Source organism: Schistocerca cancellata, chromosome 6 (genome assembly GCF_023864275.1).
Source record: "Schistocerca cancellata isolate TAMUIC-IGC-003103 chromosome 6, iqSchCanc2.1, whole genome shotgun sequence".
Taxonomy (NCBI): Eukaryota; Metazoa; Arthropoda; class Insecta; order Orthoptera; family Acrididae; genus Schistocerca; species Schistocerca cancellata.
Genome location: NC_064631.1, coordinates 324,224,679 through 324,251,060, shown reverse-complemented (window position 1 = coordinate 324,251,060; position 26,382 = coordinate 324,224,679). Strand labels below are relative to the sequence as shown.

Genomic DNA, 26,382 nt, shown 5'->3' with positions numbered 1-26,382 from the left:
ATGTATATGGTATAGTACCATATCAATTAGATGTTACTTTCTCCATAGCGTACGTTAAGCTAGACTTTAAGGAATCTTAAAAAAAGTTGACAAAATAGGCGTTAACGTCTGAAACTGGTGGTTGGAGGAAGCAGCAGGTATGCAGTCGTTAGGCAGCATGATGCTCCCTATACTTTACAAAACAAAATTCCAAATATGTTTATAAACAATAGAGAAAATGCGCTGCACTGGCCATCGAATATTATAATAAAATGGAGAAGGTAGAATGTCAAGAAGAAAGAAAAGCGGTTGGGGAACAAAGCGTCTGTTCTTGTTGGTCTCAGGGGCAGGGCACCTCGACCTTGTGGATGACATCGGAAGTTCACTGAGGCTTTTTGCAGATGATGCTGTGATGTATCGATAGGTTGTAACAATGGAAAATTGTACTGAAATACAGGAGGATCTGCAGCGAATTGACTCATGGTGCAGGGAATGGCAATTGAATCTCAATGTAGACAAGTGTAATGTGCTGCGAATACACAGAAAGATAGATCCCTTATCATTTAGCTACAAAATAGCAATACAGCAACTGGAGGCAGTTAATTCCATAAATTATCTGGGAGTACGCATTAGGAGTGATTTAAAATGGAATGATCATATAAAGTTTATCGTTGGTAAAGCAATTGCCAGACTGAGATTCATTGGAAGAATCCTAAGGAAATGCAATCCGAAATCAAAGGAAGTAGGTTACAGTACGCTTGTTCGCCCACTGCTTGAATATTGCTCAGCAGTGTGGGATCCGTACCAGATAGGGTTGATGGAAGAGATGGAGAAGATCCAACGGAGAGCAGCCCGCTTCGTTACAGGATCATTTAGTAATCGCGAAAGCGTTACGGAGATGATAGATAAACTCCAGTGGAAGACTCTACAGGAGAGACGCTCAGTAGCTCGGTACGGGCTTTTGTTAAAGTTTCGAGAACATACCTTCACCGAAGTGTCAAGCAGTATATTGCTCCCTCGTACGTATATCTCGCGAAGAGACCATGAGGATGAAATAAGAGAGATTAGAGCCCACACAGAAGCATACCGACAATCCTTCTTTCCACGAACAATACGAGACTGGAATAGAAGGGAGAACCGATAGAGGTACTCAAGGTACCCTCCGCCACACACCGTCAGGTGGCTTGCGGATTATGGATGCAGATGTAGTAGATGTAGAGCTCCTTGCTTTAGCCTTCTAGGGAGTGAAAATAACCGAACTTCCTTTTCATCAAAACAGCTCTCTTGGCTACAAATTAAGTTTTAAGACTCCTCTGTGTTGGTTAAGCTTGTCGTTGTTTTATAAGCAAATCTACTCGTCAGACGGCGAGCTCTGTCAGGGTAAGAATTACCTGGTAGATGGCAGGCGGGACCCAGAGCACCTCGCCGTTGGGGTAGATGAGCACGTTGGACTTGTAGCGCACCTCGTAGTTCCCGTCGGCACTGCAACACAAAGAACATCCAGTTGATGTATGTGACCACAAAACCTGCGCATAAAAAATTGTTTATGCGTCGTAGCGGGCGCAGTTATTGTGCGTCTCCAGGTAAAAGAAGCTAGTAAATGCTTTGCTTGGTAGATACGACCACAACAACCGTCAGAAGCAAAACAAATGTTTTTCTCTTTCCTACATTGTAGCAGCTACGACCGTCATAAATCTCGTTTCTGAAAATGTGGAACTATGTAAACGTATACAGAAGCTGTAACAATTAATTAGTGACTCATACCCCAGTTATCGCTGTTGAAACCCCACATGCTCTACAGATGTCGAGTTGTTGCCTTGGCCTGTTCGACCTCCAGATATGGCTCCAATCGAGCACATCATCGGACGACAACTCTAGCGTCATGCGCAACGAGCATTAACTGTCCCTGTATTGACTGACCTCGGTGCAGCAGGCATGGAAATCCATCCCACATCCTTACATCCGGCACCTGTGCCTCACAATGCATGGACGTTTCCATGCTTGCATCACCATTCTGTCGATTACTCTGGTTATTAATAACCACCATTTCACATTTGCAATGGCTTATCTCACACTTACATCAATCTGTGATCTTATAATGTAAATCAGTAAAATGTATTACCTAGACGAATGTAATCCCGAAATTTAATTATTCTAAATCAACAATTATTTGGTGCTGTGACTTTTCTTCCGTCAGAATATTATCATGAATGCACGTGGTATAAATAGTGACAGAAATACAACAGTGCGAACATTATTAACTTCAGACGATCTGAAACTATTGTCTAAAAGAGATGACAATTTGTAAAGTTCCAAACCGCATAGCAGAATACGAAAACTTGGGGAACTAAGCGTAAAGAGAAAAGATTGAAGTAATAAATGTCTTTAAACCGTTAGAACATCTATAAATAATTTAATTCTAGAGCAAGTAATCACATTTTGTGGTTCACAAGCCAAACAGATACGGAGAAGAAATTAATAAAATACAATACCGTCAATGAAATTACAGAAAAGAAACAAGTGAAAGTGATATTGAAATCGAACAAGATTTTACAGTGACTTATCGAAACTGTTTGTTCTACGCGGGAGCAAATGAGGGAGAAATGACGACTGTAATAAATAGTTCACAGGTGACGTTGTTTCATTTTGCGAGAGGCGTAATTTTAAGGGACCGAATGGAAAGTGAGGATATAAAAAAAGAAAGAATCCAATGGTGTGTAGTAGAAATAGAAGCTGCAAGTCCTAATGATACCAGAAATAGATTAGCACATAATACACTCCGATATACATCTTAATGAAGGCAACATTTAATACAGTTTTAAAGTCTATGGACTGAACAGTTTGCAGACGCAGAACAGCAACTCATTCAGTGCTGTTGATAGATGATAAAAACTAGCTCTAAAAGATTTGGAACTCTGACAGAAAATAAATTTCTCAGCTGAAATTGGTAGCTAGAACGTATGATACAGAAATTTATGTGTACGAAAGTGACATTACACTATAACCTAATGTTATCAATATTTTTAATAAAATTTTTAAAATGTGTGGTGCACAAATGAGTCCTATCATAATATTTTATGGAGAAAGCCATTTTAGTGGCCAGAGTGGAAAGTGTAAGGCATTTATTTAATTACGAGTAAGTTTCACTATCCAAGATGGCAGGTCAGGCCGAGGAGACAAAGAGTGAACATGGAGAATGTACCGTCCTGCGGTCTCTTTCTGAAACTCCTAAATGGAAAGAACAATACTGCGTCGTTTCCCTGCTTTAACTTCCTAGGAAGGATGAGGACTTCCTGTGTCTCTTAACAGTCCCATCTGTTTCTCTTTATTACCGGAGTAGACACATTCCTTGGCTTCGAAAAGCAGCCTCCACTAATAGATGCATTATTAAATGTTCAGCAGTCCAAACCACAACATGATAGAAACGTGAGAAAATACTAGAGAGGCTATATAAAACCCCACTCCGGCAGACAGAAGTGAGAACGAACTTCAGTGTCTGCGAGAGAAACAGTTTGTGTCACGTCCCCCTATCTGCCATCTCACGCCCTCCATAACAAAACGCTGGACGTCTTTCGCAGCTACGGACTTCACTGCTAGCGTGTGACAAACTGCCTTTGCGATCGTTTTCTGTACCGATCACGCTTTCCGAAATTATCGTCTTTAATTCTGATAATAAAACAGAACTGTGTTTAAGTGGGTGCAATCTAGCCAAAGCCTGCACTCACTGACGTTTACATTTTCTAATGAAATCACCAAAATCCTCACGACAGCAGCTACATCAGAGTAGTTAAATCTCTTTTTAACCACAATGGCGAGAATTTTTATTTTGGTAACCTTTGTCTCAGTACTTTGCAGCCCACAATTCCCTGTGGGTTCTCCGCGATGGTACCACAGTTGAAAGGCCAAAGGATTTTATAATACTCCTCTTTTATGACGATTTAATGATATGAAGTAAAGGAATGTTCACATATCACATGAGCTGCTATGACACTTTTATCCTCTTTGGTCTCCTTTGGCTAGTTTTAACTGTCAGGAGAAGGGACCACCGCAACGATCATCCAGAGCAGCGTTGATATGCAATTCACTCAATACTGATTTTCTTACAATTATTGATTTACACAGCGCCCGTCTTACGAGTAAGCCATGCTCGTCAGAGTTCGGAGAGCGTGCGAGTACGTCGCATATGAAGGGTCACGTGCGTGAATTCCCCACTTTCGTATCCGTCACTTAGTTTCAACGTCCTCAATTTACAAAAAACCAAAACTATCTTTCCGTCACCATAAAACTTATTTATTGGTGTTGTCATCGTTGTTGTTGTTGTTGTGGTCTTCAGTCCAGAGACTGGTTTGATGCAGCTCTCCATGATACTCTAAACCGTGCAAGCTTTTTCATCGCCCAATACCTATTGCACCCTAAATTTTTCTGAATCTGTTTAGTGTATTCATCTCTTGATTTCCCACTATGATTTTTACTCTCCACGCTGCCATCCAATACTAAATTGGTGATCCCTTGATGCCTCAGAATATGCCCTACCAACCGATGCCTTCTTCTAGTCAAGTTGTGCCACAAATTTCTCCTCTCTCCAGTCCTACGAGTATTCAATACCTCCTCTTTAGTTATGTGATCTACCCATCTAATCTTCAGCATTCTCCTGTAGCACCATATTTCGAAAGCTTCTACTGTCTTCTTGTCTGAACTATTTATCGTCCACGTTTCACTTCCATATATGGCTACACTCCATACAAATACTTTCAGAAACGACTTCCTGACACTTAAATTTATACTTGATGTTAACAAATTTCTCTTCTTCAGAAACGCGTTCCTTACCATTGCCAGACTACATTTTATATCCTCTCTACTTCGCCCATCATCAGTTATTTTGCTCCCCAAATAGCAAAACTCCTTTACTACTTTAAGTGTCTCATTTCCTAATCTAATTCCCGCAGCATCACCCGATTTAATTCGACTACATTCCATTATCCTCGTTTTTCTTTTGTTGTTGTTCATCTTATATCCTCCTTTCAAGACACAGTCCGTTCCGTTCAGCTGCTCTTCCAGGTCCTTTGCTGTCTCTGACAGAATTACAATGTCATCGGCGAACCTCAAAGTTTTAATTTCTTCTCCATGGATTTTAATTCCTACTCCGAATTTTTCTTTCGTCTCCTTTACTGCTTGCTCAATATACTGATTGAATAACATCGGGGAGAGACTACAACCCTGTCTCACTCCCTTCCCAACCACTGCTTCCCTTCCATGCCCCTCGACTCTTACAACTGCCATCTGGTTTCCGTACAAATTGTAAATAGCCTTTCGTTCACTGTATTTTACCCCTGCCACCTTCAGAATTTGAAAGAGAGTAATCCAGTCAACATTGTCAAAAGCTTTCTCTAAGTCTAAAAATGCTACAAACGTAGGTTTGCCTTTCCTTAATCTATTTTATAAGTCGTAGGGTCAGATTGGCCTCATGTGTTCCAACATTTCTACGGAATCCAAACTGATCTTCCCCGAGGTCGGCTTCTACCAGGTTTTCCTTTCGTCTGTAAAGAATTCGTGTTAGTACTTTGCAGCCGTGGCTTATTAAACTGATAGTTCGGTAATTTTCACATCTGTCAACACCTGCTTTCTTTGGGATTGGAATTATTATATTCTTCTTGAAGCTTGAGGGTATTTCGCGTATCTCATACATCTTGCCCCCTAGAAGGTAGAGTTTTGTTAGGCCTGGCTCTCCCAAGGCTGTCAGTAGTTCTAATGGAATTTTGTCTACTCCCGGGGCTTTGTTTCGACTTAGGTCTTTCAGTGCTCTGTCAAACTCTTCACGCAGTATCATGTCTCCCATTTCATCTTCATCTACACCCTCTTCCATTTCCATAATCGCCCTTGTATAGACCCTCTATATACTCCTTCCACCTTTCTACTTTCCCTTCTTTGCTTAGAACTGGGTTTCCATCTGAGCTCTTCATATTCATGCAAGTGGTTCTCTTTTCTCCAAAGGTCTCTTTAATTTTCCTGTAGGGAGTACCTATCTTACTCCTAGTGATATGCGCCTTTACATCCTTACATTTGTCCTCTAGCCATCCCTACTTAGCCATTTTGCACTTCTTGTAGATCTCATTTTTGAGACGTTTGTATTCTGGGCGCGCCAAGTTTCCGTCACTTCCGTCAGTGTTGTCGTTATACTCTTGTTTTCGAAGAATGATCTGATACTGCTCGTCACAACAGTGTATCTTATGCAGTCCTCCATCTTTGCACTACTACTGCAACTTCATCCTTTTGAAAATGCTTAATATATTCAAGTCTCGGTCTCGTACAATTTTTACCTCCCCCCCCCCTTCCAACCCCTATACTCTCATACACACCAACCTTACGTTTCGTCGATGCCTCACTGTGTGTCCTATCAATCTGTCCCTTCTTTCACTCTGACTGCACCATAAATTTATATTATCCCCATTTCCATTCAGTACCTCTACGTTAGTTACGCTATCCATCGATTTAATCTCTAGCATACTTCTGTAGCACTACATTTCAAAAGATTCTATTCTCTTCTGATCTGAACTATTTATAATCGACGTTTCACTTCTGTACAACGATGTTCTTCGGATAAATACTTTGAGAAAAGGCTTCCTAACATTTATCGTAAAATATCTTCTGGTGAATTAGGCTGTCTGGTACACCAACTGCATGTAGATTATTTGAATTAACGAAGACTTGTTTTTAGCTCAAATACGAGAGTTGCCCAGAAAGTAACGTACCGCATTTTTTTTTCTCAGCCGAAAACAGTGGAACGAAAGCGAAACGTTATGTATGTATTATCTGAAGTCTCCTCAGTGAGCGCGCCAAGTTTCCGTCACTTCCAACAGATAGCGTAACTGCAGGATAGTTTCAAAATGCGTCTGTAGGTGATTTACATTAGAAGCAACGCGCCGTCATTGAATTTCTCACTGCAGAGAAAGAAACTGTGGGGAATATTCACAAACGCTTATGCAAAGTCTATGGAGCATCTGCTGTCGTCAAAAGTACAGTTAGTCACTGGTTACGGAGGGTGAGGTCATCAGAAGGCGATTTGCAGCGGTCGGGGAGACCATTCACGGCTGTCACACGTGACACACCTGACCTAGCCCCTCGGACTTCCACTTGTTTGGGCCCTTAGAGGACGCCATTCGTGGGAGACATTTTGAGGACGGTGAGAAGGAGATTCACACAGTGAAGCACTGGCTCCGCTACCAGGACAAGGATTGGTACCTACAGGGCATACCCGCCTTGTTTCGCGTTGGAGGAAGGCCATAGAACGGGACGGAGATTACGAGGAAAAATTGGGTGTGGAGAAAAAAACACCATTATTTCGTATGTGTAAGTCTCATTACGTTCAACAAGGAATTGTTGAGGAAAAAAAGCATGCGGTGCAATACCTCCGAGGCAAACCTCGTAAAAACATTTATGTTTATATTCAATGTTAAGAGGTTTCTCTTTCTCAGAGACACTTTTCTCGCCACTGCCAGTCTGCAATTTATATCCTTCTACTTCGGCTAGTCGGGAGTGTCGGTAGATCCTGGCACAGACAATGAATTATCACCCCCTCCTTCTCCCAAGGTCACCGCCACCTCTCCCCCACCCACCAGTCCTGGCGCAGACAAAGGATTTCCCACCCCCCTACTTCTCCTTCATGAATCGTTCTAGCACAGACAAAGGATTCCTCCACTCCCATCCCTATCCCCAATTCAATATTGGATACTTTTACTATGATAATATGGTGGGAAATTCAAACAAATTCAAGGTGATTCACTTGTGTATGTTGTACTATTTGGCTACTGTATTCATTTGTGTAAACAATCACCACCAGCGTCAGATCTATATGTAATGTTTGAAACATGAAGTACGAACTTTTTTCAGAATGAGATTTTCACTCTGCAGCGGAGTGTGCGCTGATATGAAACTTCCTGGCAGATTAAAACTGTGTGCCGGACCGAGACTTGAACTCGGGACCTTTGCCTTTCGCGGGCAAGTGATCTACCAACTGAGCTACTCAAGCACGACTCAGGCCCCGTCCTCACAGCTTTACTTCTGCCAGCACCTCGTCTCCTACTTTCCAAACTTTACAGAAGCTCTCCTGCGAACCTTGCAGTTCTAAGTCAGGGGACTGATGACCTCAGATGTTAAGTCCCATACTGCTTGGAGCCATTTGAACCATTTTTGATTGCTACTGAAGTTGTCTCTACAGGCAGGCATCTGTTGTATTAGTTCCTTTTACCAGAATATAATATGTCTTTGACGACGTCGTCCTATGACGCCAAGTAACAGGTAAAGTAGCCTGTCATCACGTTTGGAATCCACAAGTCCCGGAAAACAATTCAGCGTACTAGGTGATCAAAGAACAATTAAAAGTTACTTAGGGTCATGCCACTCTCAAGTGCATATGGAAATGTTATAACATGTCTGAACTGCCTGTGACACGTCATCGTCGAAAAAACATATTTCTGATATTATCGACGAGACGTAATTTCAGTAGGTGACAGAATTCAGGTGATCCCCTTACCTTATCGTTACGCCCAGCTAAACTGCTTGGCTGTCTCTTAAACAGTGTAACGTGCAAGGTGTGAAGTGCTACCAACATATTGTCTACAGGCGTGAAGTCGAAAAACGATCAGAGCATTATCAGACTGTTTTGTATAATGTGGGAGACAATATTGCCGTCTATTATTTATACTTATATGCAGTGTGCACTAAACTGATGAAAAAAAGCTTTTTAGTATCCACTGTGCTAATAAAAATGAATTACAACTTATAATGATAACGTTAAGAAAAAGGCTTTTTTAATGAAACAAAGTATCCCAAATTGTCGCGAATTAGCAGGATACTACGCATTTTCGGCTTCGAAACGGTCTGTGTCTACGTTCAAGTCTACAGTCATACTGAAGTAACATTAAAGGAAGGACTATAAAGAAAATGTGCAAATTTAGCTGTAGAAGAAGATATATAACGAAATCCAGTTAATAGATCAGTACCACAATTAAGTCAATATAGTTGACAGAAGTAGAAAAAGCAGCCATCAGCAAGTGCGAAATTCTGAATGCTTTTTACTTACATCTGCATCTATATGGCTACGCTGCAAATCACACGTAAGTGCTTGGAAGAGGGTTCATCGAACTACCTTCGCAATAATTCTCTGTTATTCCACTCTCGAACAGCACCTGCAGAAAATGAACGTGTATACCTTTCCGTGCGAGCTCTGATTTCTCTAATTTTATTATGATGAGCGTTTCTCCCTATGTACGTCGACGTCAACAAAAAGTTTTCGCATTCGGGGAAGAAAGGTGGTGATTGAGATTTCGTGAGAAGGTCCCGCCGGAATGAGAAACATCTTTTTTCTAATGATGTCCACCCCAAATTTTGTATCATGGCCGTGACATTCTCTCCTCTGTTTCTCTTTAATGCAAAACGTGTTGCTCATCTTTAAACTTTCTCGGTCTTCTCCGCTATTTGGTTCAAATGGCTCTGAGCACTATGGAACTTAACATCTCAGGTCATCAGTCCCCTAGAACTTAGAACTACTTAAACCTAACTAACCTAAGGACATCACACACACCCATGCCCGAGGCAGGATTCGAACCTGCGAGCGTAGCGGTCGCACGGTTCCGGACTGTAGCGCCTAGAATAGCTCGGCCACCTCGGCCGGCCTCTCCGCTAATACTATCTGGTAAGGATCCAACACCGTGCAGCTGTAGTCCAAAAGAGGACGGACAAGCGTAGTTTAGGGAGTCTCTTTAGTAGATCAATTGCATCTTCTAAGAGTTCTGCCAATAAATACAGTCTTTGGTTCGCCTTCCTCTCTTTTTCTGTGTGTTCTTTCCAATTTAGGTTGTTCGTAATCGTAATTACCAGATATTTAGTTGAATTTACGGCCTTTAGATTCGATTGATTTATCGTGTAAGCAAAGTTTAACGGGTTTCCCTTAGCACTCATGTGGATCATCTCACAGTTTTCATTATTTAGAGTCAACTGCCAATTTTCGCACGATATAGATATCTTTTCTAAATCGGTTTGCAATTCGTTTTCGATCTTCTGATGACTTTACTAGAGGACAAATGACAGCATCGTCTGCAAACAACCTAAGAGGGCTTCTCATATTGTCTCCTAAATAGTTTATATAAATAAGGAACAGCAGAGGGCCTATAACACTACCTTGGGGAACGCCAGAAATCATTTCTGCTTTACTCGATAACTTTCCGTCAGTTAAAATGAACTGTGACATCTCTGACAAGAAAAATGGCTCTAAGCACTATGGACTTAACATCTGAGGTCATCAGTCCCCGCGGCCGGAGTGCCCGAGCGGTTCTAGGCGCTGCAGTCTGGAACCGCGCGACCGCTACGGTCGCAGGTCGGAATCCTGCCTCGGGCATGGATGTATGTGATGTCCTTAGGTTAGTTAGGTTTAAGTAGTTGTAAGTTCTAGGGGACTGATGACCTTAGAAGTCAAGTCCCATAGTGCTCAGAACCATTTGAACCATCAGTCTCCTAGACTTAGAACTACTTAAACCTAACTAACCTAAGGACATCACACACATCCATGCTCGAAGCAGGATTTGAACCTGCGACCGTAGCAGCCGCAAGGTTCCGGACTGAAGTGGCTAGAACCGCTCGGTCACAGCGGCCGGCCAAAAGTTTAGAAAAAAATAATATTTGTGGCTCGAGTCGGGTCAGGGATGAGCCATTTACTTTATGTAGTTCGCTGATAGCAGTTGGCGTAATGGAAGTCGGCAGGGCAGCTCAGCTTTTCCTTTAATGGGACTGATGACCATCAGGAAAAAAAAAGAGTGAAGTTTTCATCTGAGGAATTTGAAAGTTATTACGTGACACCCACACAGAAGTGATTATGAAAAATGTCGGAGAATCAGATAGATAGAAGAGGGGAAAAATTAGTGATCCGAGGGCCTTGAAATAAAGACGCTACGAGGAAACATTTTGTTTTATTTTCAGTTTTTTCGTTAATTACACTGTAAATAAACCTAAATAACGCTCGGTATATTGCGTTTATAAATATTCTTATGAAAGACAAGAAAAAGAAATGTAAATGAAAGTTTTGGATCGATGAGTCAAAAAACTGTGCACTAGCACCTGGCAATATGTGGAAATGTCTTTACTTCATCAAAATCTGGGAAAGTTTTGATGGCCTTATATAAAAAGCTTTTGACTCATGTGATGAAGCCTACGTATAGGAGAACAAATTTTTTCTGTTAATTGACTCGTGGAGAGGACAAACAAATCCACAATTATACGACGTGATTTTTCATTATTAAGGATTGCCATCGTGCATTATTAAAGTGATTTCCCCCAAACGCACTTCGCTAGTACAACCCTGTGATACCTATTTTTACCGCCAGCTAAGGAATTTGATCAATAAGCTTCGAAACTACTGTTGCAGAGAGAAGACTGCAACAAAATACTTCCATTGTACGTCACCACCCACCCGTGCTAGTATTTCGAAAACGATGGTTTGCTGCCAAACTGTGCTATGAGAGAGACAAATTAAGAATGTAAACCATGTTTTTCTTTCTGGAGAAACTTTACAACAACCGTGTAACTGCAAAATGCGGCGTTTATAACGTGTGCAAGATGCCGAGAAAATTACGCTTCCCAGCACGTGTACATCATCAGCTGAAAATAATAAAAGTATCTAATTTTATATACGTAATTCCAGACTTCCCTTTGCCTTTCCTTTTCACGCCTTTTATGAAAATATTGATAAATATAATTTCAGTTTATTTTCAAAGTTAAAAAATGTTCCTGCACTGGGAACTTCGGATTACTATTCCGTACACACACCGTTGCGCCAACCACTGCCTGGTTTCTGCGGTAACATAAAAGGTTGCCCGTCAGGAGTTCCCATTTCTGTCACTTTCACTTTTGGCCAATCCCTGCATGTACCATAAATTTGGACGAAATGGATGATGGAGTGTAAGCGCAGTCCGCTTCTCGATGGACAAAGCTAATTGTAATTTCATTTTGGAGGCTATTGGAAAGGATTAACGACGCTTTTAAGATAGATCCTGCGGACATCAATTTGTCTCCTTATACAATTGCTCATCGACTCTTGCTTAACTGATATGTTGAGGGTCACATAAAAAGGGGATACCAAGAAGGACAAATAGACGTGGAGACACTTCACTCTTTATATTACCGTGGAATAAGGAAGGAGTTGAACATTGGTAAGACAACGAATTTAGATTAAATGAGGTTGACGAAATAAATTATTTCGAGATCAAAAGTAAACATCTTACGTCAGTATTCCGTTTTGAAATCGCCTCTACGCAGCTATAATTCATTGACGAACACTTAGAGTCATTTTAGACACTTACTTTGATGACCCTAGGCAGCGATTGGGAGTGTCCGTCACCCGATACTATCATCACCACAATCCCGGTGCGATGCAGTATACAACATCACTATGTGACGCAGTTGTAGCATTAACAGAGGAATTTGTAGTCGGACCCGAATCAATTCCTTTCGCCTTGGTACTAAATAAATAGTTTGTGTAAGCCTCACCAGCTTCGACTTAACTTGCTACGTAAGGATAAGCGTCATTAAATCTATAGGACATTCATCTCTGTAGCACTCGGGCGAGTTCCAAATTCTTACTGCTGGCACGGCAACATGCACCGCATCCAGTTTCTCCATAATGTCCAGCTAGCGAGTTGGTGGTACAGTGGCTAAGAGCATAGTTTAGAATTTTCACTCTAATGTTGTTGTTTTCTTCTTTTGATGTCGTGGAAGTACGTGATATCGAATACTTAAATATTATTTATGACATCGAGAAATACAACATGATTATTGACAAAAGAAATAAGAATTTGAGATCTTATTATAAACAGATTTTATCTCCACAGATCTTATATGAAATAATATAATTAACCTTAATTAATTTGAAAATATGAATCAAACATTTCAGTTTTTGCTTCTATTTTTTATTTTCTTACTTCAAAAGAAACACTGCGTTCCACAAGGGTGACATATATCACAAAAACATTCAAGGCAAAAGATCAGAGCATCACAAGCAACATGTGTGGCACGTATGCCACAATCACAATTTTTGGTGTGAATGTCATAAGGAAAAGCAGTCTCGATAACGTTGCTAAAAATACCTTGCGATCTGGCGATAATTTCACAGTAAACCAAGCATACCAAAGCATTTTCTCGGAAGCTGAATCTTATAACAGATTACGGATTCAGACATGTATTTTATTTATTGCATCACTTCTGCTTCCGATTTCAGTTTCCTGCGCGATGAGACTTGGACATTTTTGTAATTCTTCACCTAGAAGTATACGTCTTAGGACTGAAAGAACCGCATTCACTTCGGAGGAATTACTTTTAGTGAACACCTCGGTATTCTAAATTCATCGACACTCAGACTGTCGTATAAGGATGGATAGCTATGCCCATCCCACGAGCCAATAATGTTCAGAAACGGGTCCATTTTTACGCATCGTCACAAAATCTTGTCTAAAAACTGATGATAGCTTTGTATGTTTCAATTGGTAGGAAGCTTTTCCTGTAACTTTCTCACATCAAAAGATAATTCTGTTTCTGGAGATATAATGCTCAAATTCTATTTGATCCGCACTTATAACGAAATCAGGGATGAATTCACGTACTTCAGTGGAGGTTTGAAGTTGAAACACTCATGCTGTTCCCAATAATTCATCAAACATACTCACCTCTTCGGTGCTGGTATATTTGGTGACATGACCTACCGACATCTTTGTTTCTCCTTGAAAGAATTGGACCAGGTGTTTAAGGCTCTGTATTCATAATTTACCGATAGCAGCTGCAGCCATTTCCCGCTGTCGCAATGTCCGTGTAGGTACTACATGTTCATTGTTTCTATCCTCTGTAAAAAGTCCGAACACCCACGAATCGACCGTTTTATATTTATCGCGAGTCAATACCCCGACTGTCACTTGGATTCTCCAGCACGACTGCTGGTTTCTACTGATGAGCCTGCGGACTCGTACACTGCCCAATTTCCGGGAAGCTGTTACCAACAGTTTTTGATTGTCTCCAAAGTGTCTGTGTCAAATATGGTCCTCGAGTCTAAAGCAAACCAATTAACGGACAAACATCATAATCTAGATGCAACAGCCACAAAATCTGGAAAGCTTATGAAAGACAACTATCATCAGTTTTTGGACAAAGTTTTGTGACATTATGTAAAAACGGAGCCATTTCTGTATATGATTGGCTTGTGGAATGGGCAAAGTTATCCCTCCTTAAACGATGGCCTAGTTGTCGAAGAAACTGGAATAACGTCGTGTTCATTAAAAATAGTCCCTCTGAAATGTATGCCGTTCTGCCAGCCTACGTCGTGTAATTTTATTGACAGGTAAAGAAATACATTCGCCCGTTATAGAAGTGTTTTATTTTCATCACGCAGCAAACGGAGGTCAAAAGTAGAAGTTATGCTATAGACAAAATACAACCCCGGATCCTTAATCACAATATTGCAGGCTCCAGCTTTCGAGAAAACGCTTTGACATGCTTGGTTTGCCGCGAAATTATCGGAAGATCGTAAGGTATTTAGCAACGTTAACGAGACTGGTTTTCCCAATGAAATTCACACTGAAAATGTGTCTGTGGCATATGAGCCTTCACGCATTACTCGTGATTCTTTGAATTTTTGTGCTCTGAGCGTTTTTGTGATATATGGGCTGGGGAATACACTGGTTCTCTTGATCTACACAAGTAGAAAATAAAGCAAAAATGAAACTAGAATTTACATTTTTTCATTTTCTTATGTTGTTAATTACATGAGGTTATGTAAGATTTGAGATGATAAAATATGTTTTAAATAAGATCTGAACTACGTATTTTATTCTCGATATTACTTCCGTGACAATAAAAGAAAGAAAACCCATTTGTACTTGAAAAACGTTGCGAAAATTTGAACTGTATTCTCAGCCACTGTGCTACCTACTCGACTGGTTTAATGCTGAGTGTGCAAACTGATGAAGTCGTCAAACTGTATCATTCTCTCGGTAACTATTCAGTGTTGGCACCTAAGAAAAAACAGGTATCCCTTTATTTTCCGTTCCTTTCACCTAAATAAATTTTGGCTATGTCGGAGAGCGATATTTGACGGGTTCCACTTGTTAGCCGTTAGCCGTGCTATGTGGTGGCACGATGCGGTGCATATTTGTGGTTCAGAAGTACGGCCGGTCAGGGTGACCGAGCGGTTCTAGGCGCTTCATTCTGGAACCACGCGACTGTTACGGTCGCAGGTTCGAATCCTGCCTCAGACATGGATGTGTGTGATGTCCTTAGGTTAGTTAGGTTTAAGTAGTTTTAAGTTGTAGGGGACTGATGACCTCAGATGTCAAGTCCCATAGTGCTCAGAGCCATTTCAACCATTTGAAGTCGAATTTGGAACTTCAGTGAAGGCAGTCCGACTGCTACAGTGATGACAGTGTTGTAGAACTGGTGACTTGTTTATCCTCACCTAGTAGGTCAGGGCGAGACTGGCAAGCCTTGTCTAAACTATTAAGTTAGTACTAAGGTAAACGGCGTTGATCCAAGTCTGAATACAATTCTTTCCAATAATGATATAATTGCGTCACGTAGTGAGAGTGCACGTTGCATCGCACCGGGGCTGCGATGATTATAGTATAGACTGATGGGCACTCACCACAGCGACCTCCAATTGTCATAGGAAATGTCTAAGGCGGCTTGGAGGGATCTTCAATGACCGTATTTGGCATTTCTTAGTTGTGCTGGGGGGTTTTCAAAACAGGAATGCTTACGGAAGCAGTGATTTATGTTTTATACCGAAAAGTATAATTTCTCCTGTCCATCTCATTTTATTTACATTAGTTGTGATACAAATGTAAGGAGACAAGTTAATGTGCATAGGATCCATCTTACAGGCGTTATTAAGCTGTCTCCTAGACGAATTGAAATTACAATTAGCGTCGTTCACTGAGTCAGATTCGGCCGCAAGTTCCGTAACATTTGATATAACAATGTATTTTAACAATTACGCTTCGATCATTCTCATAATTATGAATGTTGTTGTAGCCTAGAGGCGTCGTTAGTGTGAAATAACCGTGAAATTAACTATGAGCAAAATGTTTCAACTATGATGTACTTTATAAAAATTCCGGCCCTCGCTAACATAGGGTTGCTTCTTCTTGTTACTTTGGTTCCTCTCTGTCTACTCTAAAAACTGAGAAGCTCACTCTTCAGGCGCTTATAGCTTTTATTGACAAAGGGGGTTATATTTTAATATAAGTAGTGTTAAATGTATTTTATAAAGGTAATTCACTGTGTTTGGATATAGTATGTTTCCTTCTTTTCCTATTTTCCATTCCTATTGCGTCTAAGAGTCGGTTAACGATAGTAGGATGTGAGAGTGTGAAGACCCTTTTTTTCTTCTAAAGTGATTACAGTTCTGCTTACTAATGACATGTTAGAGATATTACTGTTCTTTATTGATGGAGTTCGAGTTGCAGACAGTGCATCTGGATATTACTCGTAACTAAGATTTACACCTAAATAATAGTACACAAATGCGAATAAAACTCAGTGGTCTGTATTAGGTATTTCTGTTCGCTGTCAGCGTGGTGGCAATCGGTATCGCTGCATCTTGGCAGTGCGAGCTGCCCCAGTGCTAGCCAGCTCAAGCAACACATCGACTGAGCACACGTATTCTGCCTGTCGCTAGTCTAATGGAGAAATGGCAACATTGCAGAGTATGTGTGACATCCACGTGTCCCTCGGTTTACTTACTGGAGTCCTTCAGAATTATCCTGGTAAATTCAATCGATATTTTCTTGTCATTTGTTCTGAATGTTTCTAACTTAAGGCATAACATAAGGGTAACAAATATATGTTTTTCAGTCCAGGAAGCTCATTTCAAAAGAAACTACAGCTTACTTCACTACATACGTAGCGAATTATCCGTCTTAGCTATCGCTGGGATAACAAGGGAGTGATGCCTGCTGCAGTTGTATGCTACCTTAGCAGTAGATCATCCTTCAAGCGGAAGATTGCGTTAGATTCGGTTCTTCATTCAATGCAAAAAGGTTTTTACATCTTCTGCGAAAGAGTCACTAGCAGGCAGATAATCAGTACAGAAATGTTATGACAACTTCTTACCCGTAAGTTTTGTTGCTATTGTGGTTCTGTTCCTGTGGATTTAAAGATGAATTATATACTTGTTAATGCCTTATGCTTCTGCTTCTGTCAAATGTATTGACTTAATTGTGACACTGAACGATTTGTTAACTGAATTTCGTTGTGTATCTACCCCTACTGCTCCTTTGTATATTTTAGTGACAGTCTTTCCTGTAAAGATTCTTCAGTATGACTGGGGATTGAATTCAGACACAGACCATTTCTAAGTCGGAGGTACATATTGACCTGCTAATTCGTCACAAGTTGCGATACTTTGTTTTGTTAAAAAAGACGTTTTTTCTTAAAGTTTATCAAGATAAGTTGTAATTTATTTGTATTAATACAGTGGATACTAAATAGCAGTTTTTCATTCGTTTATTGAACACAACAGATAAACATAAGGGATAAACAAATCACAAGCAAAGTAGTCTGCCACATCATCTTAAACAGTCTGACAGTGCTCGGATAGTTTTCTGACTTCACACCTGTACACAATATGTTGGTAGCACTTCTTCTCCCTGTGTGTTGTGATGCATAAACTGTGTGTTGAGCATAACTATAAGGCAAGAGTGTCTACAGGTTTCTGTCATCGAGTGTTCTTTCGATTAACTCGCATGGACAACTCAGATAATAATTAAATGTAGTTGTGTATGAAATTATTGCTCCCTTTGATCGGTCTGCTTATGATTACAAAATGCATATGGTAACATTTCCAGAACATTGCGTTATCATACGAGCTCTCCAGAGATTAGTTATAACTGAACTGCAAGTACAAGCAAATTTAGAAAGTGTGACCAGTAGTGATGTGACGATCACATGACCAAATGTGTCATCATCTTGGATTTTGAAGTACATAAGAAACGTTGACTACTGCATCTGATCGTTATTCTGTGATAAAGGGAAACTGGTATCATGGTATTACGAGTCCAACTGATGAACACTTTGGTTTGTGGTTATTATTGGAGAACTTGGGCAGTCTTGTTATTGATACTGGTAATACAGGTTACACTGGAAGGCTGACACTCCTTAGCAAGAAGAAACTGGACAGTTTACAACCATTAGAGAACTGTTCTGTGACAACATAATGGTGGTTAAAATCTGTGATCAGTTGGTCCGGCAAGGCACAACCTGTAATCTTAAGGAGGAAATTAGAGGCCCTATTTCGCTTCCTTGGCTCACACTAGACGTTACTTTAATTTCTACGGAGCATTAACCGTCCAGTATAAACTGACTTCTATCATGCAAATATTATTCGAGTAAAGCACACATCTATGAACATACTGCACATGATCTGATCCTGGTTAGCGTTCGACAATGTGGTACAAAGTAGAGCGCCTAACAGAAAATTAATAATATGGTATTTGCCTGTGCATCTGCACATATTGTTCGCAAGATGTCGTGTATGAATAACGAAAGCTGTTTTTAATACGAATGGTTTATTCCGAATCCTTGCTGTTTCTTTGAGAGAAACTCGTTTTGCTCCAGGAATGTCATCACGCTTGATCTTAGAATATGCTCTAGGATCCTGCAGTAGACAAATGTCAGCAATATTGGTCTGTAATTCTGTGTATCCGGTCTTTTACCTTTTTGAAAAGAGGAGTGACCTGTGCTCTTTTCTAGTACTGTTCACTGCTGAAGTGATATCGATAATATAAGCTGAGAAGGAGCTAATTCTACTGCGTTTCCAATGTAATATTGTTACGTGGTCGTTTTTGTCGAAACTTCCGTGTACCACAAGCAAACTCCATTAAAATGACAAACCCAACTAATCTAAATTAATTCCCTGTTATAAGTGAGAGTACGAGTATGGCTAACGTGAATGTCAGTGACTGCCATATCTAACTTTTTTAGTTCCACAATAATTTCTTACTCTGGAGTATTGTTTAAATGGGTAATTGGGAAATTGAACACGTGCTGAGTGGAGACTAGCAGAACAGGGGAGAGTAAGCCAGGTCAGGCTTTTCAAAAGACATGCACCGCCACTATGAGCGAAGGAAGTGAAGCCAGGTAGAAGGCCTGGAATCAGTATATATCGTGTGGGCCGAGGTCTGCCGGACAGGCACTGTCTGTGTTTACGGCATCCTAACAAACTGAAAGCTACTGAGTAATGAGACTGTTTTTGACGTGGTATGTTTTGCAAATCCTCGTAGACAGTTTTGTAAAGGCCTCGTCGCTACTGCTGTGGAGGCCGAGTTGCCACTGTTGTTACGGTAGGCTGAGATTGTGAGTTCGTGAAACGGCTTCTGGTGCAGTACACCGCTAAGACAATTTCTCCTTGCCAGTATTACACAGCTATTCAACAGGATCGGACAAGGATAGGAGGACGAAGGCTGAACAACATTTCAACGAATTAGTAACAAAGTCTCACAAATGAGTTAAAAAGGTTTATCTTTGTGATTTGTCGAATAATGAAGTCTGCAACAATGCATGTAATATTGTAACAATACGAGTCAAGATAGATGTAACGGAACTTGAATAGCGTATTTGCCTCTATTGGTTACGGTAGAGAGATCGACCTTTCTGTCCTGTCTGTATATTTATATATAATATTGCATGAATAAAGGCTGGGCGAGTGTAAAGCTATCGTTAAAAACGCACGCCGCGCGATTTGTTACGATTTGGTCGGTCATAATAATAATAACATGCTTTTGAATACAATTAAAATATAACGGCGATACCTGTTTAGTGTTATTGGAAATAAGTTTGCTTTATATCGACGAAGCCGATGATACGGCGTCATTTCTTCGTTTACTGCTAGAAATATACAAGTAAAGAAGTGCTAACTATACGTTGTGAAAAAATATAGAGGCGAGTTTTAAATAACTAATGTATACGATCAGAGTAACAAAAGAACATTTAGTTACACGAAATCGCGGATAGCGAAGTGTGGTCATTAAATTGAGTACACGTACCGAGCGGTCGATTCCTGGATAGATCTATACGCATCTCACCAGGGACGCGATATTGAGACCGTTTTTTTTTTTTTTTTTTTTTTTTTTTTAATGATATCGCGGGGCGCTGGCTCCAATTTCCAATTTATGAATAGGAGAAAAACGTTACCTTTTACGCGAACTCTTAATAATAGCGGGCCGGAGAGAAAAGTGTGTAATTGTCTTACGCCTAACAAACATTCGTGGAGGGCGGTGGCTAAACTAGAAGAGTCAATTACAAAATACTGTATCATTATCATTGACTGTTGGTGTCGAGCAACCAAAACTGTTCATCAAAGGGTTTCGATGGAACTTGGCAGTTAGGGTTCAGACACTCGCATATACTACACATCAGAGTGTGAATGAGTGGTGAGTGCGAAATTAAACTGTGAACAAAGTTACGTTAAATAAAACAGAAGAAACAAGACAGTTTGGTCGTATCTGTTATTATTCCATAAACTGTAACATTTCTTATCGTTGTACGAAGCCTTTATAGATGGTCTTTATGACAATTTGCTTTGAAGGGATCTCGTTACGAGTTAAGTTTTGGGGACCTGGTCAAGAGGGGGTAGTTCGTAGATCTTAACTACTGCAGCTATTCTGGAATCAGGTGCTACCGTGACCGTTGTGTGTTGTCAATGACTTAAGGTTACCATATCTCATGCTCTAAGACCGACGCGCCTTTCCACTTGGTATAACGGTACCTCACGGCAACAACGACAACGCCGACGACGAAGGAAGATACGGTAGAATCTGACAAAAAAGGCCCTCGATGGTTAAGTGCAAATAATCGTAGGTAAACTTCCAGTACATGACAAATGCTATTTACAAGAACTGTCCATTCACTTCTAAGAGTTCACTAAACCACGTTCCCTGTCTAAGACAGCCATGGACGATGGTCTATAACCGAGTGGGCGAGAGCTGCTCTTCTGTCTTCCGAGAAGGCTTCTGTCGTCGTCCGGTCATTCTCGGATTGTACTCGGCCGGGAATTGGCCGAGGCGAAGTCGATATCTTCATCCTCAGAGCCCCCCCGTGGCGTTGGAGGAATTCGTTCAAGAGATGAGTCTCTAGGACACTGGCAGCAGCTCGCATCTTTGAGCCTGCGATGCTTTTGCCCTGGCTGTGTTTCGTTCCAACGACACAGCATTATGTCCACTGGCCGCAGGGTAGCATGTTGCAAGCTAACGGCAACAGGGCGTGTAGTATCGTAATGCACCGTGCCCTGCAGGGAACCCGTATTCTGGCAATCGCTGAGCACGAGATGGTTCAGATGTAAGATTTATGAGATGGAGTGAGAAGAGACCGTGAGGCTACTTTGTGCTTATGAGCGCGGCACCCGCAGGCATCAGTGCGGCGTCTGGCTAATTCGATTGGTCGGCAATCGGATGAAGCACTTCATTGGCGATCAAAATCATGCACAAGGCTCCCACTCAGAAAGAAGGACTAAAAATTCAGTTCTTGCTGAGAGCGCTCTTAGAACGACTTCCAGCCAAGACTCGACACTCCAGGATACTTCAACCTAGAGAGGGACTTTGACTTTTGGCACGACTTAGAATTTTGAAACTACCACTCGCAGGCACCGGTTACGCTAAGTACGGTGAGCAGCAGCAGTTTTCGCAAACCTAGTTGTGGGAGGCCTGCGAAGACTTCAGGTTAACTAGGCTTATTATCAATCACAGGCTCAACATGCTATCAATCTAGGCAGAAGATGCATGCGGTATTCTTTCTACTCTCTTTCCTTTCTTCTTGATTAACAATTGGCGGTCACCTTGCAGCTTCTGCAAACTTAGTTGCTTCTACAAACGCGTGCTAATTCTAATTTCTTCATTCTATTTCCGATCTCCGACCCTTGCCAAAGTGTTAATAATTTAATTAAATTCTAACCAGTGTCAATATTTCACGAACGTAACGGTTCTCTATAATTTGTGCCCTTCGTGTTTAATCCGAAGTCTACAAAAAATTGTAACATATAAAGGTTTATAGTGATCATTGTTTGATTCAGTAGTTTGATGAATTCCCTACCTCGATCATCTTTGTGGGGTATAGCACACATGTTTCATATGTTTTAGGGCCACCCCTGTTAAAGTAATCCAGTTCATTAAGTTATCCATTATGCAACACCTGTAATTAAATTCACATGATACTACGGGACGCGATAAGTTTGTCCAAAAGATCAGTCAATAAATGTCACTCTACATCCTCAGGAGTATATCGATTGCCCATTGTAGCTTAACAAGTTCTAACTGGAATTCTGTCCGAGCCTTGTGCCTTGTCCATTCACTCTTAATTGACACCACCTGCGACAGCATTACGTAATTAGCGGCCAATCAGAATCCTTCTATGGGCTATATAAGGCCACAGAAGCAGCAGGTTAGACAGTCATTTGCTCCTGGAGCAGACGGCGGAGGTAATCGTCGAAAGCTCGTGGTTTTATCCTGAACTGACGCGGCAGGAAGTCCGAGAATGTTCAGTACAACAGTGCTACGCCGTGTTCGTGCCATTTATTGTTTGTCATATTCTATTACGGTACTGCCGCCTCGTTTTCTTATTCCATTTACTGGCGTCACTAACTTCCTGTCGCACTTGCCCGTGAGCGGCAGCAGCACTTATAGTATTTACGGGTCGTCGTGTGTCTGGCATTAGTTCGAGATGTACCAGTGAGGTCGGCACAGCCAGTACCATCGGGGACGTCCGTTGTTTGGTCGGTCGGTCGGTCGTCTCATCGACGACGTGTATTTGGGGCGGTTACTTCCTGTGCAGAGACGTCGGTTGTGTTACCTCTGCATGGTTGGGTCGGAGCCAGTGTCTCCGGGACGTCGTCCGTCTGAAGGAAGAAAGTCTGTTGGAGACGCACCAGCAGTGCAGTCGCGACGGAGCGGCAGTCGCCGACGGACCAGCAGTCCAGTAGGTCGGTTGGCGTGAAGCAGCAAGCAAGCACCCGCCGTACCAGTCGGGCTGGAGGAGCTGGCGGCGTGCACGCGCAGTTGGAGTGTGAGATGCTGCTTGCGAGTGCTGCGAAGTTCGTCGCCCACGATCTTGGACATGATAGTTGAGTCCTCACTTAACTTACTATCGGGCCTCAACTGTTTACATTTCTTTGTTTGATCCTGGTTGTCGCTTTTGAAACATTCTCACGAGCAACAACGTGTGTGTATTTAAGTCCTCTAAGATTCCTGCCGTCTTCCTGTGGAATTTAACTTAATTTATTCCCTGTTACTGAAGTTCACTACCGGTATCTTCTGCCTTGTGGCCGTTGACATTCCGGTTACCTGCCCTGGTCGTTGACACAACTTTCGGCGGTGTATTTTCCTCGTCGTGTTGTTGCTGTTCAGCGCGGCATGTAGTTCGACGGCTGAGGTGTTGTTGATCGTTGTGGGCGCCAATATTCTGTGTGTCGTAGTATTGAAATCTTGTGGTCGTCTTGCTGGTTGCGTCGGGCGGAACTGATTTGGTTGATTGGTCGGTCGGCTGTCTGTCGGTTGGGTTGCCTTCCGATTAAGAGATTGTTGGCCAGGCTGCCTGTCTCGCCTAAACGGGCGTTAGTATTACAATTCCAAGCCGACCCTTGGAAGTTCTGAGCGCCGTTACGTGTCTGTTACATAGTAACTTCCCTGTCTGAGTTTTAGTTATTTGGTTGATTTGTGGCCATCAGCCGTGTTTTTTATACCCTGAATTAATATTCTTGTCTTGCCCTTAAGGCATGAGATTGTTGTTCTTATAGGGGACTTAAGCCGAATTTTACATCAAATCTTTTAAGGCCAGAAGCCGTTAAATTATTTTGTTGATGTGTGACCTTCAGCCAAGTTTTAATACCTCTTAAATTAATGTTCTTGTCTTACTCTTAACGCATAAGGTTGTGATGTTTTTGTATGGGGCTTTTAGCCGAATTTGCTTCAATTGTTTTAAGATTAGGCCTTCTGCCGTTGGATTGAAACACTTCTTATTGCTTAATGTGCGGCCTCCAGCCGAGTTTTATTAAAATTAAAGTGCTAAGGCCTTCAGCCTGTTTAGACTAAAGATTTAGAAAATATGTTTGGGTGACACCTCCCGAAGAACCTTCTATGTCAATTTCTTACTTAGGCCTTGCGTCTTGGATTCTGAGTGTGGCCTGCAGCCGATCTTAAGTTAATCAAATGAGATCCATTACAACTTTGAGAGTTTTGCATTCTTGTGTAATATTGTGTGTGGACAAATAAAGTTTAAATGTTGAGTGCAGCTGACAGTAAACTCATTTGGGCCCCTTTCCACAATCCAACCCACTCTAGCCTGCTAGCCTAGGCATTTCAAGTGCCGTCGCGAAAGACTCGTTCTCACGATGTTAATTTATCCAACAGCTGTCATTCCAGCCAAACAGTGCCATGTGCGGAAACTGAAATCTGAAATGTGGGATAAACTCGACGAGACCTACGGCGTCATGATCACTCATTGGAAGCGTGGTATAACGGATGAAATTACTGAAAACTTCGTTTGTCGATTCCCATTGGCGTTATAATGAAGCGTTGCCTTTCCCGGCCTGTGATTGGCTAGTATCCGAGAATAGATGCTCTAAAAAGGCCTGATGCTAACTAGTGGTTAGACAGTCACGCCGAACGTGCGTGGAGAAAGACGTAAATAGTGCGAGCAGGTACTGTAAATAGTACAGGGTTTAGTTACATTTTGTTAGCTCGTCCGGCAAGCCCTGCGGTCTAACTCGCTGCTTCCGCAAAGGGAAGGCGCGCCAGTCCCTGGCACGAATCCGCTCAGCGGATTAGTGCCGGCCAGCCTGTGGACTGTTTCTAAGGCGGTTTTCCATCTGCCTCGGCGAATGCGGGCTGGTTCCCCTTATCCCGCCTCAGTTACACTATGTCAGCGAATGCTGCGCAAACATTGTCTCCACGTACGCGTACACAATAATTACTCTACCACGCAAACATTTGGGGTTATACTCGTCTGGTATGAGACGTTCGTGGGGGGTGTGATCCACTGGGGGCCGAACCGCACAATAACCCTGGGTTCGGTGTGGGGTGGCGGTGGGGTGGGTGGCTTGCTGTGGCCTGTTGTGGGGTTGTGAACCACTGAGGGCTAAGGCGGGACGAAGCCTCTCGGTCGTCTCTAAGTCCCCGATTCAATAGTCAGTACACAATACCTTTGTTAAAACTGTGTGTGATTTATTCAAATTGATGGTGAACACGAGTCCCACACATTCCACAAGGATCGGTCTCGTGTTTAATAAAGTTGTTGGTATACCTAGAAAAATGTTTGAATGTTCCTTACCAGTAGCCAAGCACCCCATCGCCTTTGCGCTCAAAGTGAGAGCTATCAACCAACATACGACCATACGATATCTTCTTCTTAAGGTGGGCGTTTATAATAGACGCTAGGTTTGTGTGAATGTCCAACTGCAACGCCTCCGTGAAATGTTCTGCTGTTGCAACCAGACGACATCATCATGTTTTCGGCAGTAATGACGAGGAGTGGAGATGCTGCGACCCGCTCCCCCCCCCCCCCTTTCTTTCTCCTTGATAGTGAGCTGTAGTCCCTCACTGACAAACTATTCAAGACGCTACTGTCCCATCATGTACATCCGTTTGTGTACCTACAGTGTCTTGTAGATAACATGCACCTGCAGAAAAACGATGTACCATCTCTACGCTCCCAGACTGTGTCAGAATCGTTTGAGGAACATGACTCAACAGACACCAATCAGTTCAAATGGCTCTAAGCACTATGGGACTTAACATCTGAGGTCATCAGTCCCCTAGACTTAGAACTACTTAAACCTAAGGACATCACACACATCCATGCCCGAGGCAGGATTCGAACCTGCGACCGTAGCAGCAGCGCGGTTCCAGACTGAAGTGCCTAGAACCGCTCGGCCACAACGGCCGGCCACCCATCAGTCCTGTGTACCACATCATCGATGTCAGCAAGTTAGATGTAACCAGTACGTCACTGTTAGCTGCGGGAGATGGCTGTTGCTACGGACGAGAGTGGTTCTCCAGCCCTTTCAGAGACTCGTGGAGTCCATGTCACGTCGTCATCAGGACGAAAAGAGAAGCCGAAGACTACTGCGTAGGTTTCTCAATCAAGTGCTCATCAGTGTTTACTATTATTATTAGTTTTATGTAGATAATTAACAAACATGCCTAGTGTTTCTGTCTTTGGTGGTAAGTGAGTCACCCGACAAAAAAAGACTATGTTTAAAAAATGATTGAAATTAAACAGAAAGATTGTATTCCCTATTTACCACGCAGCGTTTCAGCCGATTTGCAGCGCAACGATCGGGAGATAATCTCGCGCAGGTGGAGATCACCACGGCCGGCAGAGCTGCAG

General features: G+C 42.0%; 1 protein-coding gene across 1 annotated transcript in view; it reads right to left on the bottom strand.

Moving 5' to 3' along the window:
• Positions 1–26,382, bottom strand: part of LOC126191401 (acetylcholine receptor subunit beta-like 1) — an 895,743-nt gene that overhangs the window by 204,794 nt on the left and 664,567 nt on the right. The window contains exon 5 of the mRNA XM_049932266.1: positions 1,371–1,461. Coding sequence (XP_049788223.1) covers positions 1,371–1,461 — 91 coding nt within the window. The remainder of the gene's footprint in view (positions 1–1,370; positions 1,462–26,382) is intronic.